Source organism: Oncorhynchus kisutch, unplaced genomic scaffold (genome assembly GCF_002021735.2).
Source record: "Oncorhynchus kisutch isolate 150728-3 unplaced genomic scaffold, Okis_V2 scaffold1240, whole genome shotgun sequence".
NCBI classification, from domain to species: domain Eukaryota; kingdom Metazoa; phylum Chordata; class Actinopteri; order Salmoniformes; family Salmonidae; genus Oncorhynchus; species Oncorhynchus kisutch.
The window spans coordinates 41,644-55,000 of NW_022263185.1; the positions used below are offsets into that span (position 1 = coordinate 41,644).

Below are 13,357 nucleotides of genomic sequence, written 5' to 3' on the forward strand. Positions count from 1 at the left end.
CCAAAAGCCTACAGTATACAGTCCACTGACCCCAGTAGTTGGAAGAGGGAGGAAAGTCTGGTCACACTATGTCTATAGTACTGTTACTGCACCATCAAGTCAATTCCTTTAGGGGGGTATATAGTGTACAACAATAAGCATTTCTGTCAACACCAATGAAAGGAAAAGATGTGTAAGAATTATAGTAATTAACATACGTGATTTTTTTGGGGTGTGTCATTTTTCCCAAACGCAACGTTCCAGAACATTCCTGTGTCCCATCGACATTAAAGCTTGGCTGGCTTATCCTAACGGTCCTAGCTGGGTCCACACTAACCCTCCTTTAGAGGCTGCAGTGTGTCTAGTCAGTCGGCAGCAAAACAGTTGTTTGCTGTAAAATAAGGGGGATTCTCAAATGGGACCATATTCCCCAATGGGTTCTGTCAAAAACAGTGTTCTATATAGGGAATAGGGTGCCATTTGGGCTCTGGTCCAAAATACTGCTTTATATAGGGAATAGGGGGCCATTTGGGACACAAAGAAGAAACTCAGTGACACTAGTCTCCACCCGCACTCCCCCCCCCCCCCCCCCCCCCCCCCCCACACACTAAATGCTAGGTTTATATTAACCCCCGCTGTACCAAACTAAATGTTATATTAACCCCCGCTGTACCAAACTAAATGTTATATTAACCCCCGCTGTACCAAACTAAATGTTATATTAACCCCCGCTGTACCAAACTAAATGTTATATTAACCCCCGCTGTACCAAACTAAATGCTAGGTTTATATTAACCCCTGCTGTACCAAACTAAATGCTAGGTTTATATTAACCCCCGCTGTACCAAACTAAATGTTATATTAACCCCCGCTGTACCAAACTAAATGCTAGGTTTATATTAACCCCTGCTGTACCAAACTAAATGCTAGGTTTATATTAACCCCCGCTGTACCAAACTAAATGTTATATTAACCCCCGCTGTACCAAACTAAATGTTATATTAACCCCGCTGTACCAAACTAAATGTTATATTAACCCCCCGCTGTACCAAACTAAATGTTATATTAACCCCCCGCTGTACCAAACTAAATGTTATATTAACCCCCCGCTGTACCAAACTCAATGCTAGGCTGGAAGCCAGGGGGAAATAGTGTGAGTTGAGATGATTCAGACAGCAACGTGAACATGATGTTCTTATTGAGGCGCATTGGCCTATGACTGTTATTATGCGGTTGTCTTAAGTTGACTGCACTAACCATAAATTGCTCTGGATAAATGACTAAAATGACTTGCCTGGACTGTACGAGTGTAACTGGTGCGTTGATCCACCCTCACAGTGCCTTCAGAGGGGAATACACTGAATATAAAGAGGATGGGATCTACACCTGTGTCGTCTGTGGCTCCCCTCTGTTCAAGTAAGTTCTTAGAATGTCGGTGACATCATTACTGTATCCCCACTTCCTGTCTCCTTCTGACTGGTCTAACCTTCCTCTCCTCAGAGCTAGTTTAGTCCCTTCTAGTCTCTCTCTGATTTGGTTAAAGAGGCACTGTCCCTCCTCTTAGTCCCTAGTCTCTCTCTAATTGGTTAAAGAGGCACTGTCCCTCCTCTTAGTCCCTAGTCTCTCTCTAATTGGTTAAAGAGGCACTGTCCCTCCTCTTAGTCCCTAGTCTCTCTCTAATTGGTTAAAGAGGCACTGTCCCTCCTCTTAGTCCCTAGTCTCTCTCTAATTGGTTAAAGAGGCACTGTCCTTCCTCTTAGTCCCTAGTCTCTCTCTAATTGGTTAAAGAGGCACTGTCCTTCCTCTTAGTCCCTAATCTCTCTCTGATTGGTTAAAGAGCCCCTGGCTTGTCCGGCAACGGCCTGTCTGTAGCTGATAGGAGGCCAGAGCCATCCACCGAGCCTCGTTACCAGGTCACCTGTTTCCCTCCGCAACACACAGAGCTTCAAAGACAATCGGACAGGATTTACAGCTAGGATAGTCTTACAGAGAGAGACACACGCGCAAATAGGACACACACACACACAGCCTCGTAGCTTAGACCCTATGTTCCCATTGGAGACGGTTTGTAATATCAAGGAGAGGAGAAAACACCATTTCATTTATCTTTATTTATTGTATTTGTTGTTGTTGTTGTTGTTGTTGTTGTTGTTGTTGTTGTTGTACCTTTGAAGTGCTGCTTGTTGTATTGTTTTTTTTAGTTGAGAGAAAAGAGACTTTGTCTAAAATCCGCCGTCTCCGTTTTGCAGGTCCGAGACCAAGTTTGACTCTGGATCAGGTAGGTTTGATACAGCAAACATTTGAACCCGTTACTCCATGACCTCATCTGACACCGACCAACCGCCTCACAAGTCAAGGCAACGCCGAGGACGAGTCACGTTGTTTCACTTCACTGGCTTCATGGCAAAATACATGGTAGAATATATACCTTGTGTTGAGTCCCAAATGGCACCTTATTCCCTATTTAGTGCACTACTTTAGACCAGGGCCCCATAGGGGTAGTGCACTACTTTAGACCAGGGCCCCATAGGGGTAGTGCACTACTTTAGACCAGGGTCCCATAGGGGTAGTGCACTACTTTAGACCAGGACCCATAGGGGTAGTGCACTACTTTAGACCAGGGCCCCATAGGGGTAGTGCACTACTTTAGACCAGGGCCGCATAGGGGTAGTGCACTACTTTAGACCAGGGCCCCATAGGGGTAGTGCACTACTTTAGACCAGGGCCCCATAGGGGTAGTGCACTACTTTAGACCAGGACCCATAGGGGTAGTGCACTACTTTAGACCAGGACCCATAGGGGTAGTGCACTACTTTAGACCAGGGCCCATAGGGGTAGTGCACTACTTTAGACCAGGACCCATAGGGGTAGTGCACTACTTTAGACCAGGACCCATAGGGGTAGTGCACTACTTTAGACCAGGACCCATAGGGGTAGTGCACTACTTTAGACCAGGACCCATAGGGGTAGTGCACTACTTTAGACCAGGGCCGCATAGGGGTAGTGCACTACTTTAGACCAGGACCCATAGGGGTAGTGCACTACTTTAGACCAGGGCCCCATAGGGGTAGTGCACTACTTTAGACCAGGGCCCCATAGGGGTAGTGCACTACTTTAGACCAGGGCCCCATAGGGGTAGTGCACTACTTTAGACCAGGGCCGCATAGGGGTAGTGCACTACTTTAGACCAGGGCCCCATAGGGGTAGTGCACTACTTTAGACCAGGGCCCCATAGGGGTAGTGCACTACTTTAGACCAGGACCCATAGGGGTAGTGCACTACTTTAGACCAGGGCCCATAGGGGTAGTGCACTACTTTAGACCAGGACCCATAGGGGTAGTGCACTACTTTAGACCAGGACCCATAGGGGTAGTGCACTACTTTAGACCAGGACCCATAGGGGTAGTGCACTACTTTAGACCAGGACCCATAGGGGTAGTGCACTACTTTAGACCAGGGCCCCATAGGGGAATACATAGAGAATAGGGTGCCATTTGGCATGCGCCCCATGTTCCACTCAACATAATGTATAGCTGCCATCCCAAGGCCTCATATCAACAGCAGTCCCACATTAGAGAAGTTGAGCTCGTCATCTTTCTCTCTCTTTATCTGGTCTTATTTACACCAGTGGATCCACAGCTTGACCCTGCTGGCTAATTTCACCTGCTTTGCAATGTGGTGTGTGTCTAGGTGTGTGTGTGTGTGTGTGTGTGTGTGTCTAGGCGGGTGTGTGTCTGTTTTGTCACATGCTTGGTAAAGAAAAAGGTGTAGTCTGACAGTGTGTCTAGGTGTGTGTGTGTGTGTGTGTGTGTGTGTGTGTGTGTGTGTGTCTAGGTGTGTGTGTGTGTGTGTCTAGGTGTGTGTGTGTGTGTGTGTCTAGGTGTGTGTGTGTGTCCTTCAGATTTCTGAGTTTAAAAAAACAACAACCCTTCCTGCCCTTCCTGCTCTAGCTAGAACACTGAGAATCTCATTGCCGATAGGTCGTTATCATAGTGGGAGGCCCTTCTCTAGCTAGAACACTGAGAATCTCATTGCCGATAGGTCGTTATCATAGTGGGAGGCCCTTCTCTACCTAGAACACTGAGAATCTCATTGCCGATAGGTCGTTATCACAGTGGGAGGCCCTTCTCTAGCTAGAACACTGAGAATCTCATTGCCGATAGGTCGTTATCACAGTGGGAGGCCCTTCTCTAGCTAGAACACTGAGAATCTCATTGCCGATGGGTCGTTATCACAGTGGGAGGCCCTTCATTCTCTTGCTAGAACAAAAGTGCTACCTGCTACGAATCGACCCGGTAGCGACGAACCTCAATCGCAGTGCTCGTCAGTGGCCAAAAACCTCACTTTGAGCCAATCAGAGAGCATGAACCCCTACGTGGGAGCCAGCAAAACAAAATAAATGTCCGCACAGCCATGGATGAGCCAGTCACACTTCATATGTAATGTAGGCTAAGGGATGGTATCTAGCTAAATGCACAGATGTAATGTAGGCTAAGGGATGGTATCTAGCTAAATGCACAGATGTAATGTAGGCTAAGGGATGGTATCTAGCTAAATGCACAGATGTAATGTAGGCTAAGGGATGGTATCTAGCTAAATGCACAGATGTAATGTAGGCTAAGGGATGGTATCTAGCTAAATGCACAGATGTAATGTAGGCTAAGGGATGGTATCTAGCTAAATGCACAGATGTAATGTAGGCTAAGGGATGGTATCTAGCTAAATGCACAGATGTAATGTAGGCTAAGGGATGGTATCTAGCTAAATGCACAGATGTAATGTAGGCTAAGGGATGGTATCTAGCTAAATGCACAGATGTAATGTAGGCTAAGGGATGGTATCTAGCTAAATGCACAGATGTAATGTAGGCTAAGGGATGGTATCTAGCTAAATGCACAGATGTAATGTAGGCTAAGGGATGGTATCTAGCTAAATGCACAGATGTAATGTAGGCTAAGGGATGGTATCTAGCTAAATGCACAGATGTAATGTAGGCTAAGGGATGGTATCTAGCTAAATGCACAGATGTAATGTAGGCTAAGGGATGGTATCTAGCTAATGCACAGATGTAATGTAGGCTAAGGGATGGTATCTAGCTAAATGCACAGATGTAATGTAGGCTAAGGGATGGTATCTAGCTAAATGCACAGATGTAATGTAGGCTAAGGGATGGTATCTAGCTAAATGCACAGATGTAATGTAGGCTAAGGGATGGTATCTAGCTAAATGCACAGATGTAATGTAGGCTAAGGGATGGTATCTAGCTAAATGCACAGATGTAATGTAGGCTAAGGGATGGTATCTAGCTAAATGCACAGATGTAATGTAGGCTAAGGGATGGTATCTAGCTAAATGCACAGATGTAATGTAGGCTAAGGGATGGTATCTAGCTAAATGCACAGATGTAATGTAGGCTAAGGGATGGTATCTAGCTAAATGCACAGATGTAATGTAGGCTAAGGGATGGTATCTAGCTAAATGCACAGATGTAATGTAGGCTAAGGGATGGTATCTAGCTAAATGCACAGATGTAATGTAGGCTAAGGGATGGTATCTAGCTAAATGCACAGATGTAATGTAGGCTAAGGGATGGTATCTAGCTAAATGCACAGATGTAATGTAGGCTAAGGGATGGTATCTAGCTAAATGCACAGATGTAATGTAGGCTAAGGGATGGTATCTAGCTAAATGCACAGATGTAATGTAGGCTAAGGGATGGTATCTAGCTAAATGCACAGATGTAATGTAGGCTAAGGGATGGTATCTAGCTAAATGCACAGATGTAATGTAGGCTAAGGGATGGTATCTAGCTAAATGCACAGATGTAATGTAGGCTAAGGGATGGTATCTAGCTAAATGCACAGATGTAATGTAGGCTAAGGGATGGTATCTAGCTAAATGCACAGATGTAATGTAGGCTAAGGGATGGTATCTAGCTAAATGCACAGATGTAATGTAGGCTAAGGGATGGTATCTAGCTAAATGCACAGATGTAATGTAGGCTAAGGGATGGTATCTAGCTAAATGCACAGATGTAATGTAGGCTAAGGGATGGTATCTAGCTAAATGCACAGATGTAATGTAGGCTAAGGGATGGTATCTAGCTAAATGCACAGATGTAATGTAGGCTAAGGGATGGTATCTAGCTAAATGCACAGATGTAATGTAGGCTAAGGGATGGTATCTAGCTAAATGCACAGATGTAATGTAGGCTAAGGGATGGTATCTAGCTAAATGCACAGATGTAATGTAGGCTAAGGGATGGTATCTAGCTAAATGCACAGATGTAATGTAGGCTAAGGGATGGTATCTAGCTAAATGCACAGATGTAATGTAGGCTAAGGGATGGTATCTAGCTAAATGCACAGATGTAATGTAGGCTAAGGGATGGTATCTAGCTAAATGCACAGATGTAATGTAGGCTAAGGGATGGTATCTAGCTAAATGCACAGATGTAATGTAGGCTAAGGGATGGTATCTAGCTAAATGCACAGATGTAATGTAGGCTAAGGGATGGTATCTAGCTAAATGCACAGATGCAATGCACACAACACTCCAAGCTAGCTATCCACTATAGCTAGTATTGACATTATAGATAGTGCACTAGTTTGACCAGGGCCCCACCCTGTTCTCTAGTCTAGATAGTGCACTAGTTTGACCAGGGCCCCACCCTGTTTTCTAGTCTAGATAGTGCACTAGTTTGACCAGGGCCCCACCCTATTCTCTAGTCTAGATAGTGCACTAGTTTGACCAGGGCCCCACACTGTTCTCTAGTCTAGATAGTGCACTAGTTTGACCAGGGCCCCACACTGTTCTCTAGTCTAGATAGTGCACTAGTTTGACCAGGGCCCCACACTGTTCTCTAGTCTAGATAGTGCACTAGTTTGACCAGGGCCCCACACTGTGCTCTAGTCTAGATAGTGCACTAGTTTGACCAGGGCCCCACACTGTGCTCTAGTCTAGATAGTGCACTAGTTTGACCAGGGCCCCACACTGTTCTCTAGTCTAGATAGTGCACTAGTTTGACCAGGGCCCCACACTGTTCTCTAGTCTAGATAGTGCACTAGTTTGACCAGGGCCCCACACTGTTCTCTAGTCTAGATAGTGCACTAGTTTGACCAGGGCCCCACACTGTTCTCTAGTCTAGATAGTGCACTAGTTTGACCAGGGCCCCACCCTGTTCTCTAGTCTAGATAGTGCACTAGTTTGACCAGGGCCCCACCCTGTTCTCTAGTCTAGATAGTGCACTAGTTTGACCAGGGCCCCACCCTGTTCTCTAGTCTAGATAGTGCACTAGTTTGACCAGGGCCCCACCCTGTTCTCTAGTCTAGATAGTGCACTAGTTTGACCAGGGCCCCACCCTGTTTTCTAGTCTAGATAGTGCACTAGGTTTGACCAGGGCCCCACCCTATTCTCTAGTCTAGATAGTGCACTAGGTTTGACCAGGGCCCCACTCTATTCTCTAGTCTAGATAGTGCACTAGGTTTGACCAGGGCCCCACCCTATTCTCTAGTCTAGATAGTGCACTAGGTTTGACCAGGGCCCCACCCTATTCTCTAGTCTAGATAGTGCACTAGTTTGACCAGGGCCCCACCCTATTCTCTAGTCTAGATAGTGCACTAGGTTTGACCAGGGCCACACCCTATTCTCTAGTCTAGATAGTGCACTAGGTTTGACCAGGGCCACACCCTATTCTCTAGTCTAGATAGTGCACTAGGTTTGACCAGGGCCCCACCCTATTCTCTAGTCTAGATAGTGCACTAGGTTTGACCAGGGCCCCACCCTATTCTCTAGTCTAGATAGTGCACTAGGTTTGACCAGGGCCCCACCCTATTCTCTAGTCTAGATAGTGCACTAGTTTGACCAGGGCCCCACCCTATTCTCTAGTCTAGATAGTGCACTAGGTTTGACCAGGGCCCCACCCTATTCTCTAGTCTAGATAGTGCACTAGGTTTGACCAGGGAGCCAGCCTATTCTCTAATCTAGATAGTGCACTAGGTTTGACCAGGGAGCCAGCCTATTCTCTAGTCTAGATAGTGCACTAGGTTTGACCAGGGAGCCAGCCTATTCTCTAGTCTAGATAGTGCACTAGGTTTGACCAGGGAGCCAGCCTATTCTCTAGTCTAGATAGTGCACTAGGTTTGACCAGGACCTGGGCCCATAGGGGTCTGATCAAAAGCAATTTTTTTTTAATGTAATTTATCTAACCGTTGTTATTTAAGTAGGCAGGTCAGTTAAGAACATTCTTATTTCACAATGACGGCCTACCAAAAGACAACAAGGCCTCCTGACGGGGACTGGAATTAAAAATACTAATAAAAAATATATATATAGGAACCACACATGACAAGAGAGACAACACAACACTATATAAAGAGAGACCCATAACAACAACACAGCATGGCGGTAGCAACACAGCACGGCGGTAGCAGCACAGCACGGAGGTAGCAGCACAGCACGGCGGTAGCAACACAGCGGTAGCAACACAGCACGGCGGTAGCAACACAGCATGGCGGTAGCAACACAGCACGGCGGTAGCAGCACAGCACGGCGGTAGCAGCACAGCACGGCGGTAGCAACACAGCACGGCGGGAGCAGCACAGCACGGCGGGAGCAGCACAGCACGGCGGTAGCAGCACAGCACGGCGGTAGCAACACAGCACGGCGGTAGCAGCACAGCACGGCGGTAGCAACACAGCGGTAGCAACACAGCACGGCGGTAGCAACACAGCACGGCCGTAGCAGCACAGCACGGCGGTAGCAACACAGCACGGCGGTAGCAACACAGCGGTAGCAACACAGCACGGCGGTAGCAACACAGCACGGCGGTAGCAGCACAGCACGGCGGTAGCAGCACAGCACGGCGGGAGCAGCACAGCATGGCGGTAGCAGCACAGCACGGCGGTAGCAACACAGCACGGCGGTAGCAACACAGCGGTAGCAACACAGCACGGCGGTAGCAGCACAGCACGGCGGTAGCAACACAGCACTGCCGCAACACAGCACGGCGGCAGCAACACAGCGGTAGCAACACAGCACGGCGGTAGCAACACAGCCCGGCGGTAGCAACACAGCCCGGCGGTAGCAACACAGCCCGGCAGTAGCAACACAGCCCGGCGATAGCAACACAGCACGGCGGTAGCAACACAGCACGGAGGTAGCAACACAGCACGGCGGTAGCAACACAGCACGGCGGTAGCAACACAGCACGGCGGTAGCAACACAGCCCGGCGGTAGCAACACAGCACGGCGGTAGCAACACAGCGGTAGCAACACAGCACGGCGGTAGCAACACAGCACGGCGGTAGCAGCACAGCACGGCGGTAGCAGCACAGCACGGCGGGAGCAGCACAGCATGGCGGTAGCAGCACAGCACGGCGGTAGCAACACAGCACGGCGGTAGCAACACAGCGGTAGCAACACAGCACGGCGGTAGCAGCACAGCACGGCGGTAGCAACACAGCACTGCCGCAACACAGCACGGCGGCAGCAACACAGCGGTAGCAACACAGCACGGCGGTAGCAACACAGCCCGGCGGTAGCAACACAGCCCGGCGGTAGCAACACAGCCCGGCAGTAGCAACACAGCCCGGCGATAGCAACACAGCACGGCGGTAGCAACACAGCACGGAGGTAGCAACACAGCACGGCGGTAGCAACACAGCACGGCGGTAGCAACACAGCACGGCGGTAGCAACACAGCCCGGCGGTAGCAACACAGCCCGGCGGTAGCAACACAGCCCGGCGGTAGCAACACAGCCCGGCGGTAGCAACACAGCACGGTGGTAGCAACACAGCACGGCCGCAACACAGCACGGCAGCAGCAACACAGCGGTAGCAACACAGCCCGGCGGTAGCAACACAGCCCGGCGGTAGCAACACAGCCCGGCGGTAGCAACACAGCCCGGCGGTAGCAACACAGCACGGCGGTAGCAACACGGCGGTAGCAACACAGCACGGAGGTAGCAACACAGCACGGCGGTAGCAACACAGCACGGCGGTAGCAACACAGCCCGGCGGTAGCAACACAGCCCGGCGGTAGCAACACAGCCCGGCGGTAGCAACACAGCACGGCGGTAGCAACACGGCGGTAGCAACACAGCACGGTGGTAGCAACACAGCACGGCCGCAACACAGCACGGCAGCAGCAACACAGCGGTAGCAACACAGCCCGGCGGTAGCAACACAGCCCGGCGGTAGCAACACAGCACGGCGGTAGCAACACAGCACGGTGGTAGCAACACAGCACGGCGGTAGCAACACAGCACGGCGGTAGCAACACAGCACGGCGGTAGCAACACGGCGGTAGCAACACAGCACAGCGGTAGCAACACAGCGCGGCGGCAACACATTATTGGGCACAGACAGGGCAAGAAGTAAGAGCAGTGCATTACATAGACTGTGTCCTAAATGGTATCCTCTAAGACACTTCCAGAGAGGTGTTTTTAAATGAAAGCTATCTGGGAGTCTGTCATAGCTAATCCTTTAGGAATTCCTGTTGGGTTTAATTGCAGTCTCTCTCTCTCTCTCTGACCAGCGATTTGTCTTAGGCTGTAATTAGGAAATACCTGAGAGGGGAGATCGGCCGCGGTGTCACTGGAGACCGGGGAGGAACTGTGGGGAATGTTACGATTCTTTATCTAAAGGGTTTCAGGGACATTATTTTGAATGAGGATGAGTGAATGAGGTACATTCTCAGAAACAACCCTCCTTCTGGAAAGCTATGTGGGGCAGGCATTTGCTCCAGCCCTACTAGAAGACACCTGTTTCAGCTAACCAAGGTCCTGAGGAGCAGTGGCCTAGTGGTGAAGTTGAGATGACCAATAGGGGGAGACAGAGGTGTGTGTGTGTGTGGGTTGGGAGATGGAGAGACATGTTGTGAGTCCACAAGCACCAAAAAAAAATGTGCCGTATTTCCTCCAGAATGTTTAAGTCCCTCAAATCAACGTTTCCTTCAACACTGAACAGATGGTGAAATGCAGAAAGGCTGCTCAGCTCGCTACCCTATTCCCTTAATAGTGTACTAAATGCTACCCTATTCCCTTAATAGTGGACTAAAATCTACCTTGTTCCCTCGACAGTGTACTAAATACTACCCTATTCCCTTAATAGTGTACTAAATGCTACCCTGTTCCCTTAGACTGCTGTTGTCCAAACCAGGGCTGTGTACTAAATTCTACCCTATTCCCTTAATAGTGTACTAAATGCTACCCTATTCCCCTAGACTGCTGTTGTCCAAACCAGGGCTTGTGTACTAAATGCTACCCTATTCCCTTAACAGTGGACTACTGTTGTCCAAACCAGGGCTTGTGTACTAAATGCTACCCTATTCCCTTAACAGTGTACTACTGTTGTCCAAACCAGGGCGTGTGTACTAAATGCTACCCTATTCCCTTAATAGGCTACACTGCTCCATTCACTGAGTCTCTAACCAGTGATAATAAAACACACACACACACACACACACACACACACACACACACACACACACACACACACACACACACACACACACACACACTCCAGTGTGTGAAGTTGGAGTTAGGGATTCTCCTCTTCTGACTCATAGATTCCTCTATTCCCCAGTGTGTTTCCTGTGTTGCTGTGGAATTTCATGGCTTTGTAGTCGTTGGCCAAAGCCGTCCCCTCCCCTAACTCCTCAGGGGTAGAGGGTTTACAGCTTGAGGGGGAGTGTGGTTGGTGATGACCTACCGCAGGGAGACCATGGTGTTGGAGCTGTAGCTGGTGGTCCAGGGTGATGGACAGGGGATGGTGCTTGTTTCAGGGAGCTGGAGGCTCCAGGGTGATGGACAGGGGATGGTGCTTGTTTCAGGGAGCTGGAGGCTCCAGGGTGATGGACAGGGGATGGTGCTTTTTTCAGGGAGCTGGTGGTCCAGGGTGATGGACAGGGGATGTGCTTGTTTCAGGGAGCTGGAGGCTCCAGGGTGATGGACAGGGGATGGTGCTTTTTTCAGGGAGCTGGTGGTCCAGGGTGATGGACAGGGGGTGGTGCTTGTTTCAGGGAGCTGGTGGTCCAGGGTGATGGACAGGGGATGGTGCTTGTTTCAGGGAGCTGGAGGCTCCAGGGTGATGGACAGGGGGTGGTGCTTGTTTCAGGGAGCTGGAGGCTCCAGGGTGATGGACAGGGGATGGTGCTTGTTTCAGGGAGCTGGAGGCTCCAGGGTGATGGACAGGGGGTGGTGCTTGTTTCAGGGAGCTGGAGGCTCCAGGGTGATGGACAGGGGGTGGTGCTTGTTTCAGGGAGCTGGAGGCTCCAGGGTGATGGACAGGGGGTGGTGCTTGTTCCAGGGAGCTGGAAGCTCCAGGGTGATGGACAGGGGATGGTGCTTGCTCCAGGGAGCTGGAAGCTCCAGGGTGATGGACAGGGGGTGGTGCTTGTTCCAGGGAGCTGGAGGCTCCAGGGTGATGGACAGGGGGTGGTGCTTGTTCCAGGGAGCTGGAGGCTCCAGGGGTAGACTGATAGCCTCAGCAACCTGAGACAGGTCCTATCTTCTGTTTTCCACCGCAGATAGAGCTTTGATCAGTCTTCTGTTGGAGCACCGGTCACAGTGTATATTAATACACAGCTACTTCTCATCCCTCTCCCTCTCCTTCCTGCCCTCCCTCCCCTTCTCCCTCCTGCCCTCCCTCCCCTTTCCCTCCTGCCCTCCCTCCCCTTCTCCCTCCTGCCCTCCCTCCTGCCCTCCCTCCCCTTCTCCCTCCCCTTCTCCTTCCTGCCCTCCCTCCTGCTCTCCCTCCCCTTCTGCCCTTCTCCTTCCTGCCCTCCCTCCTGCTCTCCCTCCCCTTCTCCCCTTCTCCTTCCTGCCCTCCCTCCCCTTCTCCTTCCTGCCCTCCCTCCCCTTCTCCCTCCTGCCCTCCCTCCCCTTCTCCCTCCTGCCCTCCCTCCCCTTCTCCCTCCTGCCCTCCCTCCCCTTCTCCCTCCTGCCCTCCCTCCCTTCTCCCTCCCCTTCTCCCTCCCCTTCACCCTCCTGCCCTCCCTCTCCTTCTCCCTCCTGCCCACCCTCTCCTTCTCCCTCCTGCCCACCCTCTCCTTCTCCCTCCTGCCCTCCCTCCTGCCCTCCCTCTCCTTCTCCCTCCTGCCCTCCCTCCCCTTCTCCCACCTTCCCTCCCTCCCCTTCTCCCTCCTGCCTTCCCTCCCCTTCTTCCTCCTGCCCTCCCTCCCCTTCTTCCTCCTGCCCTCCCTCTCCTTTCCCTCCTGCCCTCCCTCTCCTTTCCCTCCTGCCCTCCCTCTCCTTTCCCTCCTGCCCTCCCTCCCCTTCTCCTTCTCCTTCCTGCCCTCCCTCCCCTTCGCCCTCCCTCTCCTTCTTTCTCCTGCCCTCCCTCTCCTTCTCCCTCCTGCCCTCCCTCCCCTTTCCCT

At 50.6% G+C, this 13,357-nt stretch overlaps 1 protein-coding gene across 13 annotated transcripts in view; it reads left to right on the forward strand.

Moving 5' to 3' along the window:
* The window catches only part of LOC109885739 (methionine-R-sulfoxide reductase B3, mitochondrial), a 44,136-nt gene that overhangs the window by 18,960 nt on the left and 11,819 nt on the right, over window positions 1-13,357 (forward strand). For all 13 annotated transcript variants that reach the window (XM_031818052.1, XM_031818050.1, XM_031818051.1 and 10 more), the window contains 2 exons: window positions 1,318-1,395; window positions 2,229-2,257. In XM_031818052.1, the coding sequence (XP_031673912.1) occupies window positions 1,318-1,395; window positions 2,229-2,257 (107 nt within the window). The remainder of the gene's footprint in view (window positions 1-1,317; window positions 1,396-2,228; window positions 2,258-13,357) is intronic.